At 36.1% G+C, this 27811-nt stretch overlaps 4 protein-coding genes and 1 long non-coding RNA gene across 5 annotated transcripts; 2 read left to right on the top strand and 3 right to left on the bottom strand.

Moving 5' to 3' along the window:
* Positions 1 to 398: 398 nt before the first annotated feature.
* Positions 399 to 2311, bottom strand: LOC114384101 (photosystem II protein D1-like). The gene is made up of 5 exons (XM_028343771.1): positions 2273 to 2311; positions 2021 to 2066; positions 1809 to 1864; positions 958 to 1632; positions 399 to 494 (listed from the first exon to the last, which is right to left on the bottom strand). The coding sequence occupies exons 1-5, from the start codon at positions 2309 to 2311 to the stop codon at positions 399 to 401; spliced, it is 912 nt and encodes a 303-aa protein (XP_028199572.1).
* On the bottom strand, positions 2212 to 27553 carry LOC114383431. Its single transcript, XM_028343110.1, has 17 exons — positions 26727 to 27553; positions 25290 to 25380; positions 23905 to 25184; positions 23735 to 23809; positions 23514 to 23626; positions 20609 to 20714; positions 10858 to 10901; positions 5253 to 5550; positions 4960 to 5172; positions 4617 to 4877; positions 3775 to 4518; positions 3430 to 3683; positions 3162 to 3329; positions 2979 to 3083; positions 2813 to 2885; positions 2621 to 2716; positions 2212 to 2521 (listed from the first exon to the last, which is right to left on the bottom strand). The coding sequence occupies exons 8-17, from the start codon at positions 5535 to 5537 to the stop codon at positions 2414 to 2416; spliced, it is 2307 nt and encodes a 768-aa protein (XP_028198911.1). The 5' UTR covers positions 5538 to 5550; positions 10858 to 10901; positions 20609 to 20714; positions 23514 to 23626; positions 23735 to 23809; positions 23905 to 25184; positions 25290 to 25380; positions 26727 to 27553; the 3' UTR covers positions 2212 to 2413.
* On the top strand, positions 6989 to 8488 carry LOC114383432. The gene is made up of 2 exons (XR_003660506.1): positions 6989 to 7127; positions 7490 to 8488. It is a non-coding gene; the product is annotated as an uncharacterized LOC114383432 (long non-coding RNA).
* On the top strand, positions 9050 to 10595 carry LOC114384100 (probable disease resistance protein At1g61300). Its single transcript, XM_028343770.1, has 2 exons — positions 9050 to 9134; positions 9433 to 10595. The coding sequence occupies exons 1-2, from the start codon at positions 9050 to 9052 to the stop codon at positions 10593 to 10595; spliced, it is 1248 nt and encodes a 415-aa protein (XP_028199571.1).
* Positions 12859 to 14406, bottom strand: LOC114384099. Its single transcript, XM_028343769.1, has 2 exons — positions 13962 to 14406; positions 12859 to 13892 (listed from the first exon to the last, which is right to left on the bottom strand). The coding sequence occupies exons 1-2, from the start codon at positions 14404 to 14406 to the stop codon at positions 12859 to 12861; spliced, it is 1479 nt and encodes a 492-aa protein (XP_028199570.1).
* Positions 27554 to 27811: the final 258 nt, after the last annotated feature.

Raw genomic sequence — 27811 nt, 5'->3', positions numbered from 1 at the left:
ACCAAATAGAAAGCAAAGTAAACCATAACACTAATCTATGGGTTATATAACAGTTGATTAAAAAATTGCGATATAACAGTGACTTTAGGATTATTATAGACAATTAAAAAATACTAAGGAATTTGCATGCAATTGCTCTCACTTAATCAAACACTACTACAAAAGCAGAATTCAACGTCGGTTAAAAACAGTCTTCTACGTCGGTTGAAGACCGTCGTCGTCTGCAACGACGTAGTAAATTCGATTAATTTCAACGACAGTTATGCAAAACCGTCGTAGACATTCTACAATTCTAAGACGGGCTGCCGGACAGCCCCGTCTTAGAAATTAAGAAAGACTACGACGACCGTGTGGACATCACCGTCGTAGACACAACCGTGTTTTACGACGGTTATGTCCTAAGGACCATCATAGAATGTCCCTGATACTACTACGGTGTTTTGCAGACGACCGTCGTAGCTACTTGGGAATTCTATGACGGTCTTGTCCCAAGACTGTCGTAATAGATTGTGAATTCCATTGTGAATGGCCTTATTACTACTACGGGGTTCTGCAGACAACCGTCGTAGCTACTTGGGAATTCTACAACGATCGTATCCCAAGACTGTCGTAATAGATTGTGAATTCCACAGTTAATTGGCGAAATACCACTACGGTGTTCTGTCAATGACCGTCGTAGTTATTGTACATTCTACGACAGTCGTGTGGACAAGACCATCGTAATAGATTGTGAATTCCACTGTTAATTGGCGGAATACCACTACGGTGTTCTGTCAATGATCGTCGTAGTTATTGTACATTCTACGACGGTCGTGTCTCATGACCATTGTAAGATATGGTGAATTCTACTACGGTGACGTGGCAGTGACCGACGTAGAAATTTGCAGGTTCTACGACGATCGTGTCGAAAGAACCGTCGTAGAAGATTTTTTTTTAAATCAGCACATTATGCAGTACCATCGGATGCCTGTTCAAGTTATATATGATACGTGCACAATTGTGTTCTACTACAGGCCAAGCAGCTAAGAAGAAATGTAAAGAACGACAATTGTTGAAACTTGCATATTGGAAGATCAATCGGCCAAAATAACCATGAGTAGCTACAATATTATAGGTTTCTTCCTCTTGACCAAATCTGTAACCTTCATTAGCAGATTCATTTTCTGTGGTTTCCCTGATCAAACAAGAAGTTACCAAGGAACCATGCATATCACTGAATAGGGAGCCGCCGAATACACCAGCTACACCTAACATGTGAAATGGATGCATAAGAATATTATGCTCAGCCTGAAATACAATCATAAAATTGAAAGTACCTAAAATTCCTAGAGGCATACCATCTGAAAAGCTTCCCTGACCAATAGGATAGATAAAGAAAACAGCAGTAGCGGCTGCAACAGGAGCTGAATATGCAACAGCAATCGAAGGACGCATACCCAAACGAAAACTAAGTTCCCACTCACGCCCCATGTAGCAAGCTACACCAAGTAAGAAGTGTAGAACAATTAGTTCATAAGGATCGCCGTTATATAACCATTCATCAATAGATGCCGCTTCCCAAATAGGATAAAAGTGCAAACCTATAGCCGCAGAAGTAGGAATAATGGCACCAGAATAGTGATGAACATGATCCTAAAAATGGGGACAAATATACATTTAATTAGTCAAATTTAATCATAAGACCACATAATTAAGGAATAAAAACATCATCATAATTACTCATTATTTTAAACTCATTAAATTAGGACAGACAACTTAATTAAGGATCCCTAGTCACTACTCAAGCATTTCTCTATTGACCTGATTACCTTATAATAAGATATGTTGAAGGCCATGGTCATCACAGCTTGGTTGATGTGTCCCCCTGTAGCAACAACAACAAACAAACAAAAAAACCCATGAGAATTAAGATGGCAATTTAGAGGAACAACAAACTTGCCACAAAGTCAGCAATTCTAGCTCTGTAGAAGAATCATGATTTGAGCTGACCTGCAGGTTTAAACAAAGGAGCTGGGGGTACCTGCTAGCTTGTAGTCCTTGTCACCACCACCTTGAGCAGAAGTTACCTGTGTTTAAACTCAGCAATTCTAACTTTTAATGTTAAACACACCACAACATTATGATAAACAATTAAGTCCAACTTAAGAAGTTACTTATCAAATATTAAGTCAAACAAAAAGCATAGAGAAAATTAATTTCATTCTAGTTACTTATCAAATATACAACTCAAGTCAAAAAAATATTAAGTCATACAATGTACTGTTCAACGCACGCCCACAATTAAGGGCTGGATATAGGAAATTGGTTCCATCACTACAATTGAAGTTTAATCATAAAATAGATATGAAAAAGGAAGACTGCGCATTGTAGTTAAAAAAAATTCTGCTTAGAATGAAAATTGTTCTTAAGTTATCTAATTCTGTCTTGGTTCGCCTTTCTTCATTTGGATAAAATATGCCGCCCATTTATGCCGGAGTGTGGTCATGGTCTCTTCTGGTATCGGTGATCGATCAGAAAACCACTGCACATGTATATATGAAATTAGTAAATCACATTGAATCAGGTCAAAACTAATGATGTCTAATTACATTAACAAGTAAATCAATAATGAGAAACATACGTCAATCCAGCCATCCTTCAATCCACCACTTACAATGCACCATATCCAATGCATAACATAGTATTCACACTCGTAGTTTCCTGTTTGAACATGACTCTACAGGACATACGCACACACATAAGGTAGTGAATTCAGTCAACGCATGAGTGTAATGACATCCATATGGCATTTTGAATTTAAATAAACATGTACCTTTGCTTCAATCCACTGAGGCCCATGCTGAGGTGGCTTTCCCTCTGCAGTTTTGGTGACTGATTTCATTGCACTATTATAAATATAGAAACAAAGCATTACGATCATTGGTGGTTTGATTTTGGATTGCATTATGTCATTGAGGCATGGTAGAGGCAACACTAACCTGTTTACTGCACCCTTGATGGCAGCATCCAGCTTCTTTCGCAAAGAACAAAACCAAACCGCTACATTGTCACATGGGCACAATACAAGGAGCTGCCAATGGGCCCTGAACAGATAAAGGAACTTCATTCAGTCAATATGTTGAACATAACCGTAGTTGACCAACATTATTTGCTCAACTTACTGATTTAAATAAGGTGTTATATAAATTTGTTTTGCTGCTTCCTTCAACCACCTTCCAATGTAATTTTCACACTCTTGACGTCTAGTGTTTGCATTGTGGATACACTGAGGTTCAAGGAACCCATACAATGCTCCATAACCAATGCTCACACTCCAATCATGAATAAACCTATGTAAAACATTTTTTCATAAAATTAGAAAGTAGGTTATTTAAAGTAAGTGATTTGTACAGTGTAGAAATGTTTGACCTAATAAACATATACACTTACATAAGCCATAACTGTAGAATGGAGATGTTTAAACACTTGTCTCCTAAAATGATCTCGCTCACATCAGCGTGTGTGATGAAGAAGCCATCTTTGACATTATTGATCCCAAATTTAGCACCATCCCATGACACCTCAACAGGCCTTTGGTAAATGTCGAACAAGTTCTTCACCAACTGTCCTAATGGATCAATAACCTCAGCTAGCTTTTCCTCCTCAACAGTCTTCAATGGTGAGCTGACATCCTTATGTGGTTCCTTTTTGAATTACAAAACATTAAAAAAATAGTTACGTCAGTAAACATTTTAGAAAGTCATTAATGTTACTATCCATTAAACAATTACATACCTTAGCCAACATGGGTTTGACCAAGTGTCTTGGCCATGAAACAAAACTCCCTAAAGCTTCATTGACAAACTTTATTTCTGATGTAGGGATCGGAACCTCCGCATCTCCGAAAATAACTTCCACCACACTCACCCGAACAACATCATCAGCGTAGGGCACGTTGTGAATGGTGCCAAAGCTGTCGCACTGTATGCCCACTGCCACTAATTTGTTGGAGTTCTCGGCAGTTACATGCAGGCCGACGTTGTCGCCATTCAAGTGAGAGGGTTTTTTACCTAATGCATTTGTCTCTGCTGCTGCACAGCTTCCCTTCGTGCTTACCCTTGCTGCCAGAACTTGTATATCATGTGGCTGAAGTGAGGCTGAATGTTGTGATGCAATTTGAGACAACTCCAACTTGATAGCTTGTTGTATTTGTCCTTTAAATGTGTCCATAGTGCGCTGTTTTTCCTCTTCTACCCTCCTCATCCACGCCTCCTCTCTTTTAATGTTTTCTTGTTCAGCCTGTCTTTGCCATTCTTCCTTTAGGTTACCAATTATATCAGCCAACTGTTCTACAGTGATGGAGTTTGAAGAACTGGTAGACCGACGCGATGCTGGACCAAAGTACCGTGTAATTGTCACCCCTGTCCCAGCCCCACGTACACGACCAGGATGCTCCGGTCTTCCAATAGCCATGTTCAAAATATCATCTCGTCCCGAAGGCACAATGCTGCCCTGTCTGCTTTGCTCTTCCAAAGAGTCCTGTTCAAATAACACAAAACAAGATCAACGTATAAAGGAAGTTGTCATTGATGTATTTGATTTGTTTGTGAGTAACAATTATTATGTTAGTTGCTTACAATTTTGTCTGCTATTTCTTTGGCGGCTTGAGATGTCATCTGGCCATATTGTTTTGTGCGTGCACTCTTCCACTTCTCGTGTCTAGAAATTGGTGATGGTGGGAGGTACAATGAAGGGTCCTCAGTAAATGCTGCTTGTTCTTCTTGTATCTTCCTTTTTTCAACCATTAATTTTTTTTCTAGCAGCTCATAGCCTCCCCTAGACAACAAGTGTGGAGAGTCATTGTATTTTTGAATCTCTTGTGCCTTTTTTTGTATCCCCTTGAAATTAAAAAAGAAGCATTTGTCAACGATGATGCAAAACATGTGTTGCAAGGAAAAGCATGAACAGTTTGTAAGATACCTGCCAGGTAGGGGTTTGCCTAATTTTTGTAAACTCAGCCCAATCTTTTGCATCAATGCCATATTTAACCAAAGGATCATCTTTTGCTTGCCCGTCAGTGTTACCATACACATATTTTGTTGTCAACGCCGACTTAAATTGCCGCCAACGCGTTGCCACCGTTGACATCACCTTCTTTTTGGCATTATCACCCTCGGGGATGTCGAATTTTTCCTACAAAACATGTGTGCAAATAAAATGCATAAACATGAATGTTTGTAACAAATTTTAAATTACCAGCATGAGGGACTTACCAATATGTCATCCCATATCATGTTCTTCAGTGTTTCAGGTACATCATTCCAGGTAGAGTGAACAATTGGAATCTTGTCTCGTGCCACAACTCCAAGATAACTGTTAAACTGATCCTTGTGAGGTCCGGATCCTCTACCAGTGGCTGGATTCACACTCATTGTTGCCCTTGCTTGATCCAATGTTCTTGCTGTCAACCTTCTTAGCCGAGTGGCTTGTCTAGCTTTCCTAGACGTCCCATCAGAAGGAATCTCAGCCTGTGTGGGTAATGGCGGGGGTGTCGTCATTCGAATGACCGTGCTGAAACAAAATACATCAGGACAACAGTCAGCAAGTAACCATTACTGCACACAAATTATTACCATTGTTTGTCTATGCATTCAGTGATTATAGCAGCACTTATGATACAGATAAACACAAACACACAAATTGTTGCAAGTGTAATTGTCTACTATATTTGGAATATTGTACGCTGTCCTTTATTAGCAAATATGAATGTGCTTGCTGGTTCATCTCTTTGAAAGTAAACAAAGATTACAGTTCACACAACACAAGTGAAATTCAGAAAAAAGGGTAAAAACTATTTATAGAATATTTGGTTCCAGTTCATCTCAATCTCACATCATGCAATCAGTCCTGCTCTTAATTCAGATTTCAAATTTTCAATGCCCAAGTGATGATCAAAATCACAAAGTTAGGTCAATTCCAATCCCTTGGTAATTATACCTACCTGTTAATCGAAAGTCCTATTTCCTTAGGTGAGTTCAATTGACACATGCAATAGGTTTAGGAATTAAAAAAATCACATAACAATCAATCGCAATCCTTATTTTCTTTTGAAACAACCCCAATCCTGTTAATGAGTGTGTTGTTTACTTCAGACCCAAACAATTCACCAATTTTTCTATTGTGAGATAAATCCTAAAATGACTTTATGAATGACGAAAATGAATCAAATTGAACATAAAAAAACCATAGATTGAAATTGCAAGAATTGGATTACACGATTTCAACTTCAATTTGGTAGTGTTCTTCCCTTAACCTAATTATTTAGCAAAACATAGCAAAAAGAGAATAATTAACAGAAGAGAAGTGGAAATCCAGCACATGAATTGAAGATAAAATTTCTTATTTTCACAAGGTCTCAGCCTAAAAATTAAAGAGAATGAGTCTCTTGATTCCTGTTAAAGAAAATGACATAGGTGCCAAAATTTGAGGAAGACATGTATTTATAGGCACCGGGCATGTACATAATGAAAATAGGGTGTGTACACATGGTGATATAACAGTAACACTTCATGATTCAAGATTGATGCACAGTGAAGAAAAGGTGTGCTAAGTCAAATGCTGTTTAAGCTTGTTTAAGCTTCTTAGCAGATTTTAGACCTGGTTTCCAAAAGGAGTTTGGTGTTAAGGATGTACACCTTGATGCAGAAGACTCGTTGATTGGAAAGCAGTGAAGCAAGGACAGGGCTCTGCATTCCTCAAGATCAAAGAAAATACATGCATAAAAAATAAAACTATATAATAAATTAACAGATGGGATGTCTTGACAAGTATCTTGACAAGGATCACATTCCATGATCATATGGAAAAGACTATATTAAGACATAAAATATATTTCATCCATGGGATGTCTTGTTTTGAGCAAAAATAAAAAATAAAACAGAGAATATTATTTACATCTGTCACTTTTATGGATAATACTTAATAGACCTAATTAAACATATTTCGTAGGTAAAATGTTTACGAAAATACTATCATGAACATTAATTAGAGTATATGAGAAAAATGTTTAATTCATTTTCCTCCTCCATGTATAATAGGAAGAGCAGTGGTTTCTCTAGAGGGGCCTCTATATACAGAGGAGTAACGAGGTATTTGTCTAGTACTTTCACGTTTTAACGTTATGTGGCCTCTTTTTCATTCATTTTGGCTGCTAGCGGATATCTTTTTGATTCTGAATGAATAAAAATAAATTGATTCAGACACCACCAGCATGGCCCAAAATCAATATTTTCCATATTTTGTCATCAATTATTTTGTTTGTTACTTTTCCATCCTCTACACATGTGCTTTTTTTTAAAAAAAGGAAACAAGTCCCTTATTTTTTATACACAAAATAGCCCAAAATCCCTTACCACTAGTCCAATTTCATGTTTATTTATTTTAATAGTTTGTGATTTAATACTATTAGTAAAATTAACTTGGGCATTTTTTTTATTGTTTAAAAAATTAGGCACCCAAGAAGAAGCTGCTGAGACCTATGACATTGCTGCTATCAAATTCAGGGGATTAAATGCAGTAACAAACTTTGACATGAGTCGCTACGACGTGAAGAGCATTGCAAATAGTACTCTTCCTATTGGTGGTTTATCTGGCAAGAACAAGAACTCCACAGATTCTGCATCTGAGAGCAAAAGCCATGAGCCAAGCCAATCCGATGGAGATCCATCATCGGCTTCATCGGTGACCTTTGCATCATAGCAACAACCTTCAAGCTCCAACTTAAGCTTTGCCATACCCATTAAGCAAGACCCTTCAGATTACTGGTCCATCTTGGGGTACCATAATACTCCCCTTGACAACAGTGGCATCAGGAACACTACTAGTACTGTTACTACAACTACTTTTCCATCCTCCAACAATGGCACTGCTAGTAGTTTGACACCCTTCAACATGGAGTTCTCAAGTGCCCCCTCAAGTACCGGCAGCGATAACAATGCCGCGTTTTTCAGTGGAGGAGGCATCTTTGTTCAGCAACAAACTAGTCATGGTCATGGAAATGGAAGCAGTGGTTCCTCCTCTTCTTCTTTAAGCTGTTCAATCCCATTTGCCACGCCCATATTTTCTCTAAATAGCAATACTAGTTATGAGAGCAGTGCTGGTTATGGAAACTGGATTGGACCTACCCTGCACACATTCCAATCCCATGCAAAACCAAGTCTCTTTCAAACGCCAATATTTGGAATGGAATGAGCTCATGCACGAGCTGGGATGAGAATCTGTGCATATAATGATGAAAGGGGAAGAAGGACAATAGTGGCGATGTTGTTTTAGCATGCAAAGAAGCAAAGGACGGACTAGTCCCTTTAGCTGATGCAGTATTTGAATGAGTTGGACTGACAGTCATAATTTCATGAGAATCGTAGCTATACCTAGCAGCTGACACTGTACTAACTCAAACTTCCTTTGTTATGTTTTGAATGAATTTTCCTTTTTCTTTTTCGCCCCTTTATTAGCTTTTTGGTCCTGTTAATATACTGACATTATATCAAATAAGGATAATGGGAAGAAAAAAAAAATCCTTTTGTAATCCCTTTCATCTCATTTTTTGTTACTATCAACTTGCCATCTATGTGAAACTAGGCATTCAATGCCTATATATATTTATGTACCTTTGGTATGTTTTCTCTTAACTTTTTTTGGGTAAATTCGCATCAAATTTGGTTTGTACTTCGAACAGCTTTTTGGTTTCTAAAAATTATTTAAAGAAATAACAAATGTAATAATTTGCTAACGGATTTATTTTATGGTTTTAAATTTGACTCGAATTCTCAGTCCATATTTATCTGATGATCTATGCTTAAGTTAAGTGTTTAATCTTTGACTCGAATTCGCGTCATATTTTTTTTTTTCGGGGAAAGGGACAGATCTTTATCCTGGTTGCAATGTTTTTTGTCCATCTGGAGTGACTAATCACTAATGTGCCACGGAAAAAGCTGAGATTATATTCGTTCAGCAGCCTCGGGAGGGGGTACTGTTTTGAGAAGCAAGGAAGAATTGGAATCACAAAGACATGATTGCAAAGGAGATTCTTCAGAAGAATTGGAATGACAAAGACATGATAGGGTGGTCGTTCTCCAGAAGAATTGGTCAATTGTGTATATTCCAGCAAGTTGAGATGAGTGGAGGCACAGTGAGATAATTATTTCAGTTAAATTAATTCCTTTCAGTTTTTAAATATATTCTTTATTTGGGTAAAATAATTCCTTTATGAAATTCTTTTAATTTAATATATTTCTAAATAAATTATTTTGACGTAATATATTGTAAATCAATTTAAAAATAGGATTTTCTGTCTAAAGACTCATTAAAACACACGAGAGAGTTGTGTTATTCTACAGTGAAGGAGCAACAAAAAAAATTTAAGAATGTAGCATAACCAAAACAATGAAACAGGTGATGTAAAAGATCATACTGTGAACGGAGGTAGCAATGGTGATGATGCTTTGACTATAAATCAGTTGCTATCCAGACTAACAAGGGCAGAAGACAACATTGATAAAAAATTACAGTGGCTGGAGTTCCAGGGCAATAAGCGCAAGAGACAAGATGACGATTGGTTGGATAAACTAAAGGACCTGAAAAAAAGAGCTATTGATGTGAAAAACTCACTGCATCAGTCTGGGTCGACTAATGAATTCCCCGAGCCTTATGAATTGGGTGATGAGTTTGATGAATTATTGCTAATGAAGCCTTGGATGTTGCTAGATGAGCGAGATGAAAATATGGAGAAGATGTGGGATCTTCTGGAGCATGAGGAAGTTTTGATTATTGGCATAGATGGAATGGGGGGAGTTGGAAAAACATTCATGGCAACTCATTTCAAGAATGAGATTAAAAGAAAGGGGACTTTCAAGGATGTCTTCTGGGTCACTGTTTCCGATGATTTCACCACTTTCAAATTGCAACATGACATTGCAGCAACAATACAGGTTAAGCTTTACGGAGATGAGATGACTAGAGCAACAATTTTGACGTCAGAGTTGGAGAAAAGAGGAAAAACACTGCTTATTTTGGATGATGTTTGGGAATATATTGATCTGCAAAAGGTGGGGATTCCTCTTAAAGTGAATGGCATTAAATTGATTATCACAACTCGTTTGAAACATGTGTGTCTACAGATGGATTGCCTACCAAATAATATAATAAGAATGCACCCTCTCTCTGGTGAAGAAGCTTGGGAGTTATTTTTGCTAAAACTTGGACACCGTGGAACACCTGCAAGACTTCCCCCTCATGTACTAGAGATTGCAAGATCTGTTGTAATGAAATGTGATGGTTTACAACTTGGAATCAGTGTGATGGCTCGAACCATGAAAGGGAAAAATGAGATCTATTGGTGGAGACATGCATTGAATATACTTGACAGATTGGAGATGGGAGAAGAGGTCTTAAGCGTACTAAAACGTAGCTATGACAATTTAATTGAAAAGGACATTCAAAAATGTTTCTTACGATCTGCACTGTTTCCTAATGAGACTAGGAAAGAGGAATGGGTTATGATGGTTGTTGAGAGTGGTGGCACAGTGAGTTTGTTTGTGATATTCCAGCAAGCATAGCACAAGGGGAGAAGAAAAGAGTAAGAAAGTTGAGTGTTGAATATATTTAAAATATTATTTAAAATATTTTACTGGAATTTTGAATATATTTAAAATATTATTTATTTTATTCAAATAAATATTTATTAATAGAAATAAGTTTAAACAATTGTAATTTTATTTCACAGAATGCAAACACAAGAGCATGGTCTTCAGTGATAAAAAAATACTATTCGTAAGGAGATGCAAACACAAATAAAGTATGTTAAGCATGCATACTTACAATGAGCACTGTTTGCTGGTGATGATCCCTCACTTGCTGTAATGCTGCTGTTCCAAAAAAATCCATAGATTAGGAACATGGAATGTGTTACTTAAATATCAGAGTACAACACACAAAAAAAAAAAATTTTAAAAACATCATCTTAAAATTGACATTACAACTATGAACAAAAAAATAAGGAAAGCAACACCTTAAGACAAAATTTTGATACCCATTATTGGTTCCCATTTACACTATCCTACTCTCACTAAATTAGGCAGTTATGCAGGTTGAGTGTTATTGAAGGTGATAATTAAATCAAACCCATAACAATACAAAACAGTAGGTGGAGTGGGTTACCACATAAATGATAGGAAGTTAGGTGTCGTTATTTTCCCATAGCCCTTCGTGATGGTCATGTCTAGTTGCATGTTCAACATCATCTTTGTCGGTGGCCTCCATCCCAGGTATTTGGTCATTGACAGGTGGCATATCAGTCACATCGAATGCTGCATAATGACTATAGTCGGTCATATAAAATTTTCTGCCTTGTATAGCCACAGACCAAGTAGGGTCAGACGGATCTTCAACATAAAAAACTTGTATGGCCTGCATTGCCATTATAAATGGGTCATCATTGTAACCACCTTTTTTGAGGTCAATTAAAGTGAAGCCCATTTTGTCTTTGTGTACCCTTGTATTCGCATTAACCCATCGACATCTGAACACAGGAACTCTAAATTGACCGTAATCCAGCTCCCATATATCTTCGATGACTCCATAGTACGGCATTGACACGCTAATGGGATTGTTATCAGAAACGCTACTAAAGTGAGTTGCCTCACCCTCAACACTAACCCCACTGTTTTGCATGGTACTTCGTGCATCCTTAGACTTTGTGTAGAAAGCATAGCCGTTGATATCATATCCCTGCCAGGTGGGCACATTAAGATTTGGACCAAGGGCTAACAGTCGGAGCGTATCAGAAGTTGTATCATCCGCAAAAATACACTGCCTGAACCAGTTCACAAATGTTCTATTATGTTCCTGGAACAACCTCATCTTGTTCATTCTTAGGTTTTTAGCTGACAATTCATTTTTGTGAGAATGTATGTACGGCATGACCTCTGCTGTGTTGTTTAAGACATATAGATGAGCTTGGGACAGCCTTTGCAAATTCATGGTGACAACATCAAATCCTTGACTTCCCCTACCTTGAGTTGTGGGTTGATTCCGATTTTGAGGAACCCCGACTGGCTGTGCGTTACTTATATAATTTGATGAAAACTGTATTGCTTCTTCAGCAACATATCTTTCAACTATGCTTGCTTCTGGACGATATTGATTTTTTGTGTATCCTTTCAGCACCTTCATGAACCTTTCAACCGGATACATCCATCGTAAATAAACCGGGCCACACAACCTAATCTCGCGAACCAGATGAACAATTAAATGAATCATTATGTCAAAGAATGACAGGGGAAAATACATCTCCAATTCACAAACAATAATGGCGACTTCATTCTCCAAAATATCCAACTGTGATGGGTCAATAACCTTGCTGCAGATTGCATTAAAGAAAAAACACAATCGAGTGATGGCATTACGAACTTTTTCAGGCAAGATTCCACGAATGGCCACTGGTAAAAGTTGTTGCATTAGTACGTGGCAATCATGGGATTTCAGCCCAATCAATTTCAATTCCTTAATTGACACAAGCCTCTTTATATTTGAAGAGTATCCTTGAGGAACTTTGACATTTACTAGACAATGACAAAAACTTTTTTTCTTAGCTGTGGACATTGTGTAACATGCTGGAGCCAAATATGTCCTAGCACCTCGTAAAACTGGATGTAGTTGCTCCCGTATACCCAACTCAACCAAATCCAGACAGGATTTTACACCATCCTTGATCTTCCCCTTAATGTTAAGAAGGGTGCCAATCAAACTATCACACACATTTTTTCCACATGCATAACGTCCCAACAATGCCGAACATCCATATTGCACCAATATGGGAGATCAAAGAATATTGACCTTTTTTTTCCAAATGTTCTTCACAGACAAGTCCTTTTTCTGTGTCTTACCAAAGGTAGTATCTATGTCTCTGACCCTTTGGTAAACATCATGTCCACATAATGGTTTAGGCGCTATTTCAAGCTCACTATCTCCATTAAATGCTTTTTTCAAACGCCTATATGGGTGATTTCGGGTTAAAAATCTTCTGTGCCTTGTATAGATTGTCTTCTTCCCATGGGTTAGTTGAATGTAACAAGTATTTTTTTCACAAATAGGACATGCATGGTGTCCTTTGACACTATATCCGCTCAAATTACCATAAGCGGGAAAATCGTTAATCGTACAGAAGAGCATTGCACGCAAGTTGAATGACTGTTTTGCATTTGCATCATACACTTCAACCCCCTCAACCCACAGTTTGGTCAGGTCTTCTATCAAAGGAGCCAAGTACACATCAATATCATTTCCAGGTTGTTTTGGACCAGCTATCATCATAGAGAGCAACATATATTTGCGCTTCATGGACAACCATGGAGGAAGGTTGTAAATCATTAATAATACCGGCCACGAACTATGATTGGTGGTCAAGTTACCAAAGGGGTTCATTCCATCCGAGGCAAGCGCAAGCCTTAGGTTTCTAGGCTCTTGTGCAAAAGTTGGATACAAGGAGTTAAATGTCTTCCATTGTGTACAATCAGCGGGGTGTCTAATCATACCATCCATTCTTCTTTCATCTACATGCCACCTTACGTATTTAGAATCTTGTACACTCGTAAACAACCGCTTCAACCTAGGTATTATTGGCAAATACCAACAAACTTTTGCTGGACGACTACTACCGGTGGCTGAACCTTCAATACCTTCCCCGTCGTTGCCCTTGTACCATGAAAGTCCGCAAGTGGGGCAGAATCGCATATCCACAAACTCATTTCTGTACAGAAGGCAATCATTCGGACATGCATGGATTCTTCGGTACTCCAAGCCAACGGGATATAATATTTTTTTTGCCTCGTAGTGACTCTTCGGTAAGGTGTTATCTTCAGGAAACATATTTTTCAATAACAAAACCAACTCAGTGAAGCTTTTGTCACTCCACCCAAATCTACCCTTTAGGTTAACCAAAGCTAGCACAGCTGATAACCTAGTAAAGCTTTTGCATCCAACATACAACGGCGTCTGCGCATCTGTTTGAAGAGCATCGTAAATATCTGCATGACATTCCCGAAAGCCCTCTTGCCCAAGATCACATATCATGTCTTCCATTCGATCTCCGCTTTCTAGCTGAACCGGATGAGGTCGACTTGTTGCTGTATGACCAACCAACTCACCATGCCATATCCACTTTGTGTACGTGGGGCTAAAGCCATCACATATCAGATGCGATTTAATGTCATCCAACGAGTGACGCCTGCCGTTCACACATTTAACACAAGGGCAGAAAAACTTGGCATCTGTGGTTGCTGAATTTATTTGGAAAAATGACAAAAACTCTTCAACCCCTTGTTGATACGCTTCGCTTATGCGAGGTGTTGTAATCCAAGTTCGGTCCATGCTTAGTGTTGTGTAATAGTAAGTACGATGATGGCAGCGAGAACAACAACAACTTATTATGAGGTAAGAAGCTGAAATTCGTTGTTTGCAGAAAATTTTCCTAAGCCAAATGAACAAACAAACAATGAAATTTAACAAATGGAGAAAATATTTAAGAATAAGAATGTGCAAATCATAATAGGTCCATGAGGTCGCTGAAGTATAAAAATTGGCATGAGAACCCGTGTGCTGATTTTGGTTCTACTAAACACCAAATTATACATCAATCGCAACATTAAAAAGGAGATTATAAACGAGCTAAGTTAATTATACATCTCAAGTTAATTATACAACAAGCTTTACCTCCTCTACACTAAACAAAATAAGCAACCGGAATTTATGGGACTAAACAACAACATATGGGATCCGCTCCTTTTGACCCGAGGATTGGAATGTTCTGTCTTATTTTAGTTTTAACTTGCTCCTATGAAGGAGGGGAAGGAAGTGTGTCAAATAAATTGAAGGTTAGCGAAGGAATGTCAGTGATGATAATGCGGTGGAAAACATAGGTTGAAAGTGAAAACAAAAAAAAAAGAATTGGAAAGGGAGTGAGGTAGAACCAAATTCTGTCACCCTTCATATTCCTCACCCTCCATGACTGATGCCACTTTTTCCTGATTTAGATTATAATGAACTTCTTAGTAAGCTATTTGAGGAACTTGGTGTGGCTGTTGATGATGTGACAGAATTAATTGAGAGTTGGCACCAATTTTCTAGCAAATTTTACTATGTAAGTTCCATTATAATATGTCTTAATTAGTAGTTTGTAGATATAGAAAGAAACTAATGCATGGTAACATCTCTTTCTGGGTATAATATCAAATGTTATTGATTTGATTTGTTATCAAGCAGGGAGTAGATAGAGACAGGGAAAGAAAGACATTGTGCCTACAAGGAATTGGTTCTGAATGACATACAGGATACTTTTGAACTCCTGACCAATTTACAATGAAAAAGATGGGTAGATGATTATCTTTAGTAGTTTCCCCAAGCTTGCAAAAGATATGAAAGGGACAATTAAGGCAGTAAAATGGTTGGATGTCTAAATGTTTAGATTAATATTCCTATGATTAATGAATCCATCCCTTCTATAATGGAGGTCATTTATCTAGGGATAAGTGTAAATGTTTCTGTAAGTTTGTTAGGGGCATTCGAATGTCACAAAATTTCATCCCTGCAAGCTGCTACCGCAATATGCTCATTGTGTATTTGAATAGCTCATATGCTTCCTCCCTACTGGATGTGAAACAGATATTAATGTTTACTTGGATGGCCTTGAAGCTTATGGAATGTGCAGCAACTTTCTACATTATTAAAGTGTATACTGTACTTGACAAGAAACTTGAGCAAGTTGATTCTACTGTGGCTTTTTGGTCTCAGGAAAGATTTGAAGCTTTTTCATCTATTTTTATTTTGAAAGGGAGTGGAAGAAGCAGATTCATTCTTTTGTGCCTTTATGGATCTGCTTTTTATGAGCTGAGCTTACATTTTTCTGTTTTCTGGAACTGAAGGCAGTATTTTCATGCCTTTACAGCAAATTACTGACAAAAATATTTAAATTATAGAGTGAATGGTTATATTTTTAATATTCGATCGTGCTATAAATCATTTGAGTTATGAAAATAAATATTTATATATGTGCAAAATTTGACATAAAATTATATTCATATATAGGTTATATGTTCGGAATTCAAAGTCAAATAATGATCTCACAAGTTTATCACGATTGACAAAATGAAATTAAGATAATGCATGTGATGAATTAGAAGCATCTTCTGTTTTCTTTTATTTATTTTTTGTTTTATACTAGTAGTTTTATAATTTGTTCAGCATCATATTTCGATATTCCATTTGAATAAGCTTTTTACTCACTCTTGCGTACCTAGTAAATAGCTTACCCTACAAAGAACTGAGAGTAGAGAGAGATGGGACCATTTCGCAGCAGATCGAGAAGTGTTTAAGAGCTAAGTCTAGACTCTTGATGAAAAGGATTAGCAACATGTGTTTCAAGTATTCTAATTATTTTACATTTTCGGTATATTACTTCTTTTCAAATGAATTTGCGCTCTACAGAATTGCAGACCAATCTAAATCCATGACACGGTAGCCCAACACAAATACGAAACCTAGACCAAAATTGATAAAGACACACAATAAACGGGGGTGCTATTTTTTTTCACTCCCTTCTTATTCATCATACTCCCTGTTTTTATTTTATTTATTTTCTTAAAGTATTTTTTTTTTCTGAATCAGAGATCAAGGTGTTCCTCAACACATTAGATCATATAACACTTTATTTTTTCTTCTTTTAATTTGTTTGACATTAGCTGGCTATTTATCCCCACTACATATACTTTCAAAAGCAACGATTCTTGAGCAGTGACAGATTAGAGATTCAAGTTGCGGGGGACAAATTTGGTTGGATGCTGGTTTGAGTAGTTCAATAAGTAATGGAGTGCACAGAATGCGATGATGAGGATGATGTTCGAGGAGGGTGAAGTTCCAAATGTCACCAAAAGAGATAAGCACCAAAACAGACTTAAATTAGGAACATAGAAATCTTGCTAGTTTTTTTTTACCGCAATATTCTCAATTTTGTTATGGTGCGGAAAATCTTAGTCCTGATATTGGGAGTGTTAAGATCCTATCACGCTTGGCTATATGGTAATGGTGTCAAAAATCTTTTAGAATTCTGGTTTGCAATCATGGATAAAAGGTGCAATATATATTCTTGCGATATTTAGTAGAACATCCAGTCTAAGTTTCTTCCTTTTTTTTTCTTCCTAAAAATATGCTTCCTTAGCTGTACTTGCTATTGATAGAGCTACCCTTGGTTTTTGTTGATATGGAAAATTTAATTTTGTTTGACTAAATTTTCTATAGCATTGAACCTCTAATTCTCTCTTCTCATTCTGTTACCTCCGGAGAAGAAAAGGAAAATAGAAAATTATACGTGACTGAGAAAAATGGATAATGTTTTGCAGACACTCAAGCTAGTAGTCTACATCTTAAGGTACGACCACTTTTAGTCTTTATATTTACCCTATAAAATTTTGTAAGCAAATATAGAGGAGTGTTTTGTTGGTACAAGCACTGATAGGCTATGGATGCAGGAAGAAGAACATGTAGATGGATCATGTAGGGGATCAAGAAGTCAGAATACTGAAGATGTTTATACCAAAATTAATGCATATGAACAACAACTGATGACTGTGAATGAGAAGTTAAGACTTTCAGAAGAAGAAATTACTAAACTGACGATTGAGCTTGAAAAATAAAGACTCTTCAATAAAAAAAAAATTGGAGGCTGGTTTTGACTGATATGCATGATGAATGAAAGAACACATCAATGAAGGAGGGGAAGTCCTGGAACACAAGACTATAGAGGTGGAGGGAAGCATTGAAGGTGTGGATAAGGAATTGTTTGACCAAAATGGTGAGATCGAGACAGTTGTGAGGGAGCTAAGAAATACCAAAGAAAATCTCAAAGCTTCATAAATGCAAATTACTTCACTGAAATTTGAGGCCAATAAATCATCTGAAAGACAATCAGTGATTATGAGAGAAGCATTGGACAAACACCGACCTATCACTAAGGGATAAATTTCCTAGGTTATACTAGATTTCATGCCATCAACAGCAAACCATACAGCAGTTGGGGACAATCACAAATTCAGGTTGGGAATGGCAGCTGAATTGGAGGAGACCACTCTTCGATTCTGAAATAGCAATGACGGATAGCTTTCTTGGGGAGATAACTCAGCAGCAAATTCATCCTCAAAGTGAAAAAAAAAACTAAATTAAACAAGCCTAAATTTCTTATTTCATAAAATTAAACCAAATTCAAAAAATTCAGTTTATAAAGTATATCAATTACTTATCCTAAATTTGATTTTGAATATAAATTTTCCTATTAGTATAATGAATTGAGTTTATAAAATAATATAAGAACAATAACAAATATGTATTTTATTTTTGAAGAACATTAAAAACTTTTAAAAAATATGAAGTCTATTAAAATTTATTATGATTTTTTTATATTTATATCCAACTAACAATAGTGATGTAAATTTGTATAAATTTTTAAAAAATTATATAATATATATAAATTTATAATTATTTAAATTTGAGTATCCTTTTTGTCATTGTGAATACTATGTTTACATGTACTTGTGTTTTTGTGTGTTTGTATTTAATATTTTTAAACTTTTCATTGTAAAAAATAAAATTTATGTGTTAAAATGATTAATTTTTAATCATTTTGACAATATTAGTTTTACATATGTGATAATATAGATTTTTTAAAGTCTGAATTTATAAGAATAAAAAATCATACTCTTATAATGGACTATATTCAATGAACTATTATATTATTATTATTATTGTTGTCGTCGTCGTCAATTTTTTTAAAAAATCTTTTAATTCTTAAGTATTATCACGATACAAACTTTTAGAATAAGGTTTCATCACAATAAATCAACATTATAGTAGGCAATAAAATAAAGCAAAGGTTTACCTGGTCCTCACTTTCTCAACTTGTTATATTTAAGTTCCACTTAAACAAGTTTCTTTATAAACACTTATTAAAAAATTAAAAAAATATAAAAAAACTTCAGAAACAAAAATAAAATAAAGTGTATTTCATCTTGTTGAATTGAAGTTAAATTTTACCCGACTCAACCATACTCCTACTATCACCATGGAGATGGCTTACTATTGTATATTTCAAATTACTAACGACTATTAACGTTCAATTAAGCATAAATCTTTTAACATTCAACAAAATTCTGAATCAATAAAATAAAAATATGCTAGCTAGAGTCTTGTTTTCTCTTTGCATGAGAGATTAGGGTTTTGTCTTCCTTTCTACTCTAAGAGCCATATTAGAGAGGGAGCAAAGTATTATTAGGAGGTATGGAGGACGAGTTTGAGAGACTCTTGATAGTGGTGGAGGAGGAGGAGGGTTTCACCTTCAATCTAGAAGAAGCCAATGAGGCGACAACAGACATCTCCTTTTGTCTCGCTGGACACTTCCTGACAGATAAATCGATCAATGGACATATAATGAAGGAGGATGGCGGATGCTTGGAGGTCATGAAGGGAGTGGCAATCACAGAGATCCCACAAGGGATGCATATGTTCTAATTCTACCATAGGTTGGATGTGGAGCGCATAGTAGAAAGTGCGTCATGGTCGTTTGACAACCACATGCTAGTGCGGGGAAGATTAAGCACAGGGGACATGTTGACACAGATTCCTCTGTTCAATATTCCATTGTGTGGTACAATTGCATGATGTGCCAACAGGTTTTGTCACGCCAATGGTTGGGAAACACATGGAGAATTTCATTAGGGAGTTCTTAGAATATGACTCTAAGAACAACACTGGAGGTTCGAGACCGTTTATGAGAATTAAGGTGCTAGTTGGATTGAGGAATCCACTCAAAACTGGGAAGAAGCTTATCAAACCTAAAGGAGAGTGGCAGATGATTGAATCTAATTGCGAGAGACTTGGTAATTTTTGCTTTGCCTGCGATGTGATTGGCCACAGGGAGAAGTTCTATCCTAGGATTCAAAACTCACTACAAAGGTCCCAAAACCAAAATCACTTTTAACTGTCCAATTTCTCGAATTCGGCTGCCCAAACCCTATTCAGCCAACATCGAGTGTTTTGGTCAGTTTACTTCAATTGAACAAACGGGCCAATTTAACTAATTAGGAAGATTCAAACTAGAAGTTCTTGCCTTCAGTTGAGGTTTCAGTTCAGCTAACACAGCAAATTAGCCGAATCTGAAACTGATTTGTTAATGGCTGGTTTCATTATCATCAATTTTAAGTACATCTATGGTATTGTCAGCAATAGTTAAGCTCTATAAACACCATTGGATAGTTGTGGTTTGAAAAGACTCCACTTGAGGAAACATACCATGTGAGTCACACTTAATTAGGAAGGTTATTAGAGTGCAAGTGTGAGTGACAAGTTTAACATTGGATAGAAATAAACATGTTGATCAAAATCATGACTACAAATAGCAGAACACGCAACAATACCAGACATCACACAGATAACAGCATCACACAACAATTCCAACCAAGAGGAAATCATGACTACAAATAGCACAAGCAATAACACACCAAAACGCAACACACACAGGCCCAAGTACCTCAGTGACTTCGTATAAGGACCAGGGGAGCTGCAAGCTCGATAGAAGATTGTAGAATTCCTTCCACTTTGCGCTAAAAGCTTTTTTTCCATGTTTTACTTGATACCTGAGTAGTTAATTAATTTCAAAATTTTGTTATAACAACTTACCAAAATATCTTGTATGAAATGGCTATAAAAAGGATAGTGATGAAATAAAAGAGGTATCAGAATTATTTCCTGCAATTAAGCTTTTTCTTTTATTCCAGTTAGCTATCAGCTACACAAAATCAAAGAATTCCCTGCAGCAACTACCACCAGAAGCTTATCTAATTGTCACTCTCACCACCTTTTCAACACTAAATGAAAGGAACAAAAGAATTTACCATGTGTCTATTTTCTAACATGCTTCCGTTTTCCAGAAATATGGCACTGGCACTTATTCACTGAAATTTACTTCACTGAAATTTACCACTGGTACTTATTCACTATTACTAATTACTAGTTTAAAATATAACTGAGAAAAGGGTTTTAAAATAAAGAAAGGCCAAAGCAGACCATGATCTCTCTCTTTCTCAATGAGGGAGTTTTTCATTTAAAGAACTCACTGCAAATTCAATATGATATTAGTAGAACATTGTTTATTTTGAGCTTCTCTGTTCAATCTTCTTGATCAAGCTTTTGTATATTATTCTTGTGATTTGAGTTCCCTTCTATTTTATTTTTCCATTCTTGCTTTGTTGTTGTGCAAGTGGTTGGCTTGTAAAATGGGGTGGGGTGTTTCATGTGGACACCGTGAAACTGGAATTTTTGTTTAAAAAAAAAATTGAGCTAGCTGGTCATAAGGTTACATGGTTCTCATACTGGTTATGTTACATATGCCTTTTTCAATTCAGGCTAATTATGGACTCCAATTATGATTGGCAAAAAGGGTAACCTTTTCCAGTATATTTATGTTCTTTTTATTACTCCAATTTCCTTGTGCTTACTTTATATATATCCAACTATTCAGAAAAGTCCTAAAATTATTACTAATTGAAAATATATAAATGTATCAAGTGTGAACATACATAATTGGTTACTATTTGAAAGCATTTACTCTATCATTAATACTTTTACCAATTTATTAATCTATAAAATAAATATTCGCATGCTGGCTTTCCACTTTAAATTGTCAAGCTCTATGCTTATGTGCTTATGGTCTTATTGATTCTACTCATCTAGACAAGTATACAAATAGTGCAAGAATACGCTTGTGGGTTAAAGTATTAAATATTTCCCTAAATGTTTTTTAATATAATTGTAGTTTAATATTTATTAACAAAGTCCCAATAATTTTTAAAAATATTAAATAAATCCTTTTTCATTTACATTCAGTAATTGAACCAGGTAAGTAAAAATATCAATAATTTGGATGTTTAAGATAAAAATAATGATCACATCTAGAGTAAAAGAAATATAATATCAAGTATTCTAAGGAACAAAAATTGTAAGAGCAGAATTAGAATTAAAATTACAAGCATTTGTGAAGTATTTATGTTGTAGGTCTAAGTCCGGGTTCTATTTATTCCAATAATTGAGAAGCCCAATTACATATTTTTAAGCATTTGCACAACACCAATGACCAGTGAAATAACTTGCAGTAATGAATGGACAAGCATACAATTAATTATTTGTTTGGTATGTCATTCTAGAAGGAAAGTAAGGAAAATACATTTTGATCAGACACCATCTCTATTTCAGTATCAAGGATGGAAATGGAGAGACTGTAATGCAGAAACAATTAATGAGTCCCACAACGTGAAGTGGCCCAACATGTTTTTTATCCATCTCAATGTTATTAACTTGCATTTCCATTATTTTTCATGATGAAACCAAACAAAAGGAAGCATCCTTTCTTTTTCATTAGACAATAACAAACATGGAAATAATATCTCTTTCTTTCCTTTCTTTTATTTAGTTTGTATCCCTTCCTTTTATTTTCCTCCTTTACACCAAAAAAAGCCTGGAGGTCATCATAAATCACAATAGTTGATTCTTATAGTTTAAACTACAACTCCAAGGGTCAAGAAAGTACAATTAAATTTAAAAGCTGCAAATAGTTGAATAAAAAAGTGGCCACATTATGGTACCACTTATACTGATTGTCTGATTATCTCAGACTAATATCAAATAGAATGATCTAGAATCTCTATACTACTAATAATCTTGGAGGTAAGCAAACCTTAAATATAACCTAAATAAATATATGATGTGTTTGGAAATAACTGTTAGTATCTCCATTAGTTCTAAAGTGCAGAGTCCTATGGGTTAGAGTGTGGTGTTCTTGCTTTATGTTTACTGTTTAACTTTGGGGTTATCACTTATCATTATCAATATGATTTGCAATAAGAAGGTTATTTCCATTAAAATGCTTGATCAAATATAGTGGGAACAATATTTTTATGTTTCCAATCCTTAGTAAAGAGTTCTATTTGTATTCTACTTAATTTTGCTTGCAAATTTCATGGCTGATTTTTTTGTCCATTTGTGAGAGAGAGAGGGGGGGGGGGGGATTTCAATTAGGATTTCAATGTGAGTGAAGCAGAGGCAGTGGCCACAAGGTTAAGGAGCCAAATAGAAAGAAAACACTGAGTGTAGTGCTACAGTATGCATAAGATACTGAATTTGCTTCAGTTGAAGAAATGAAAAAAAATCTAAAAAGGGGAAAATACAACAAAGGAAGAAAATTAGTGTCCTAGATAATATTAAACAAAGAAATATCAAAAGATTAACTCAGACCAGCAACTACATCCAAGCCTAACCCTAAGAGTGAATCACACCATTTGCCTCACTCAAACAAGATCAAGGAGACAATAGCAGCCACCATAGCCCAATAACAACCTTACAACATGACGGCTTTCAACAAGTTCAGTGTACTAACTTACACAAAACGATGCTCAATGAAAGTGATGATCTTCCCGTTTAGTCAATGCCCGCAAGGAGGCTGTTCCCAAAGGTCGTTCAGTCAATGCTCACAAGTCAGCTTCATCAACGACCACTGAAACGCAAAAAAAAAAGAAAAAAAGTTACATTTAACAGCTTCAGATTACATAACAACCTAAACAAAAATCACAGTTTCTCTCACAAAACACACAATGTATCTTACCTTATGGAAACAGCTTACAAACGTTAAAGACTACAATGTACACCACGATGTAGAGCACCAACAACAACTAACGACCTGAGACGACAAGGAAGCAGAATCGTCAAATGAATGAACGAATATAACACATGCAAATGAAGGGATACACAAAGAAGACCAAAATGCGGCTTTACCTTTGTTGGCAGTGCCTGCAAACGGAACAACACGCGATGGACAGGAGATGGTGTTTGTCGGAGACAATGCTCTTTGTCGAAGACGATGGTCTGTACGTCTACCTAGCTAGGGCGCCAAACTAAGAGTATTTCAGACGAAATTTCGACAAAAGAACTCTTACCCCGTGCCAAAAAAAGGGAAAGTAACAACCACGTGCCGGAAACGTGATACAATTACGGATACAACGACGAGTCCTAGCAACGACCGTTGTTGAATGACAACTACGAACAAAACATACAACGACGGTTCTTCGAGTAAACCCATCTTTGTATGTTAACGCATTAAATCACGTGGCCTCCACGTGTAACCACCAACAATACAAAGACGGGTCTTGGGCTAAGACCGCCTTTGTATCTAAATGACAAAGATGATGACGTGTTTCTACTTTAACAATACAAAGACGGGTCTTGAGTTAAGACCGTCTTTGTATTTCAACGCCTCCAATCACGTGGCTTACACGTGAACAACCAACAATACAAAGACGGATGTCGTGTGACGACCGTCTTTGTATTTGAACGCCTCCAATCACGTGGCCTACACGTGAAACCATAAACAATCCAAAGACGGGTATCTGGATAAGACCATCTTTGGAATTTACATCCTCAAATCACGTGGCTGCCACGTGAAAGTTCTAACAAAAACAAAGACGGTCTCACTAGAGCACTGTCTTTGTATTGTCGTTGGCCCACTCATGTGCTTGGCACGTGCTACCGTTAAGGATACAAAGACGGTTTTTGCCTAACAACCGTCTTTGTAAGTTACCCCCTTAAATATCCATTGCCACAACAGTTGCATGTCTACGACGGGTAGCGGCAAACGTCGTCGTTCTCATGCCCTTAATTACGAACATGTCACCGGTTCACCTTCTACGACGGTTCTTCGAAACCATCGTAGAATTCATGACATAGAAAACAACTTTTGTAGTAGTGAAAATGCATGCTAAAGTAACTTTGGTGTGTGTGAAGAAGAGATTATTAGATAATATCAAATCATTACATATCTAACTCTGAAAAAATTTAAAATACTTAATTATATGTTACATAGAGATTAGTCGAGACATGATGCTTCCAGACAATATAATAATAATAATTTATCAGATAAGGGGTTTGAGTAGATATAAGTTCTAACCTCCATTGAGCCAAATGACCAAAGGTTTGGTGAGAGGATTTAGGGCAACTTCAGTGAGCCAGTAAAGGAAAGCTCTACCAGCAACCTTGTTAACAGTAACATAGCCAGAAATCTGTGTACAAAACAAACATAAAAACATTAGATGTTAGCTTAGTTAATTATTATATATATTGTTAGTTTATAATAAAAGAAAGAGAATAAAAGAAGTTATATGAACCTTTGTTGGGTTTGCGAGGCTATTCTCATCTAATGCATTCTTAGATGTGAGCATTGTCTTTGTTGCCTTAGTTGCATTTGAGCTCTCAAATCTATTAAGACCAAAAATATAGAAAGGTATAGTAATTTAATTGCCCCTACAATTCCTTTTTTTTATTTTTCTTTGATTGGTATTTTTTTTCTTCTAATCATAGTTGTTAGACTAGCTCTCAAATAAGTAGTGATTAAATAAAACCTTTTGTAAGTCAGATTCTAAGAATCTAATCCCATGCCATTGTAGGTAAAGTTTGTCTAAGATCATTTTCTGCTTCCACAACAACCAATCATAGTTGGGCATCTAGCACCTTAAGAAAACAAATATAAATAACTAAAGCAAAGAGTATGAATCACCTTTATTTTTAAGTAAGTTTTTTTATCTTGGAGATTTTTCCAAAGAATTGCAGATGCATCAACTGAATCAGGGTCAGGCGTTTGAAGTTGTGATTTTAAAAATGTTGCTCCATTTGACTCTCTAAACATAAACTGCACCCTATAGTTGGGAGTTCCATAAACCTGATTGGAAAAATCTTTTTATTTCTCTTTCAACAAAACGAGTTTTATTTCTCTTTCAACAAAAACTGCACCTGATTTTAAAAACAAATTCTCCATGCCTAGAGATCATCAAAATGAGTTTTATTTCTCTTTCAACAAAGAGAATTAAATTCCTATCTACATACTTATGAAAGTCAACCATTTAAGATCTTATTGGTTAAACATAAGTCTCATAAGAAGTGATTAACATATTTTGATTTTTTTATAATAATAATTATTTAAGCACAACCTTCATTCATCTCAATTTTGGATGATTCATCTTCAAACACAACAGCAATAATTACAAGAGTATCAATTAATATAAATTAAGCAACAATTAACTTGTTTCTTTCTAATCCAATAAGGAATCCAGCTTCGGACACAACTCCCAAAAGGACACTTTCAGCATATAAGAAGCTACAATTTACCCACTCCCAGGGAGTTGGAACACATGGATCACCTTCATTCTTTAGGACACTTTCAGCATATAAGAAGCGAAATGCATTTATAAAATTTGTTGTAAAATAAGAGCATAGTTAGTAACCTGTTCAATCAGTACAACAATGCAATTGTTGTAAGTTAGTGATCAAACTTGAAATATTTAATCTTTGATGTAATTACCGTTCCTGATAAGATATTTTGGACATGCAAGAAAAGATCAATTTTCCCAAATATAAATTGATATTAAGCCACTGGCACCAAATATATTGATTTTTTTCTTTTCTAATCAAGCTATCATTAATGCAAAATTTTAAACATAGATTCCCTTGAGACTTTGTTCTATCATGTCAAATATTTGAAACTTTCTATTCTTGTGCCAAAACTTTAGAAGAAGTAGAAAAGAAAATACTAAGGGGGAGTACCATACCTGACAACATCCTTCACTTGGAGCACCAAAGTTAATTCTTGCAGCCACTTTCAAGAAAAAACTGCCTTCAAAATCTGTGGCATACACAGAAAGATTCAAGGACCTGAGCTCAAGGGTAGATATGAAGGGAGAACCAGTGGTAGCACAACACATGCAAACATCAATATAGTTTGAGGGTGCACTGAAGATCATTTCCTTCACATAAATTCTCAAGGCATCATAGATTGACACAGTAGCCCATTTGGTTGCATCCAAATAGAGCTGAAACTGAGGGTATGTGTCTCCATCATCCAAACTACCATACTGAAACGTTGCTCGAACCAGATGCCTTCTTCTCTTCGGTTCACCACTTTCAGCTCCAAAGAAACCCTAGAAAACACGTTCCGTCGCCGAAACCTCAGAATTCCTGGGATTCTCCCTAGCAGAGAGGGATCGATGGTGCCAATGTGGGGGAAAAATGGACGGCGCCGAAATTGCGGCCAAGGAATCCGAGTAGGACGCGAAAAACCTAACCGTTTGGGGAGAAGTTGGGGTCGTTGGAACTGCGGCGAAGGGAATTCGAAGAACGATAAGGCGTTGGTGTGAGAAGGAAAGTGTTGGCGAGAGACAATGTCAATGGCTTTGGGGTTTTTTTTTCTTTTTTTTTTGGTTTTGTTATTCTGAGCTAGAATTCTTGGTTTTGAAAATTTTGGTGAACATGCCAGCGAAAGGGAGGTGTCTCTCTCGAAACCTGTTGGGAAGAGGAAATTTTTTTTTTTTTACAAAAGAATGCATTGAGAAGAGAAAGAGGTGGAGAATAGGAAGAGAAAGAGGCATCTGATAGAGGGAAGAGAAAGAGGGAAGAAGGGTGCATTGCACGATGCGCTAGAGAGAGAAAGTCACATAGCAAGAAAATTAAAACTAACAGTTGTCTAATAAATGAAAAAGAGAAAGCAAAAAAAAGTATAAAGATATAAGGGATTACGATGATTTTTTAAATAACCGTTTTTAAATTCATAATTTTAAGTCGATTTTTAAAAACCGTTTTTGTTATTAATAAAATTATTACAATATTACCCTCAGATTTTTTTTTAAAACGGTTTTTA

The sequence above is a fragment of the Glycine soja genome, chromosome 14 (genome assembly GCF_004193775.1).
Source record: "Glycine soja cultivar W05 chromosome 14, ASM419377v2, whole genome shotgun sequence".
Taxonomy (NCBI): Eukaryota; Viridiplantae; Streptophyta; class Magnoliopsida; order Fabales; family Fabaceae; genus Glycine; species Glycine soja.
The sequence above is the reverse complement of the archived record's forward strand: the minus strand, read 5'-3'. Positions and strand labels throughout refer to the sequence as shown.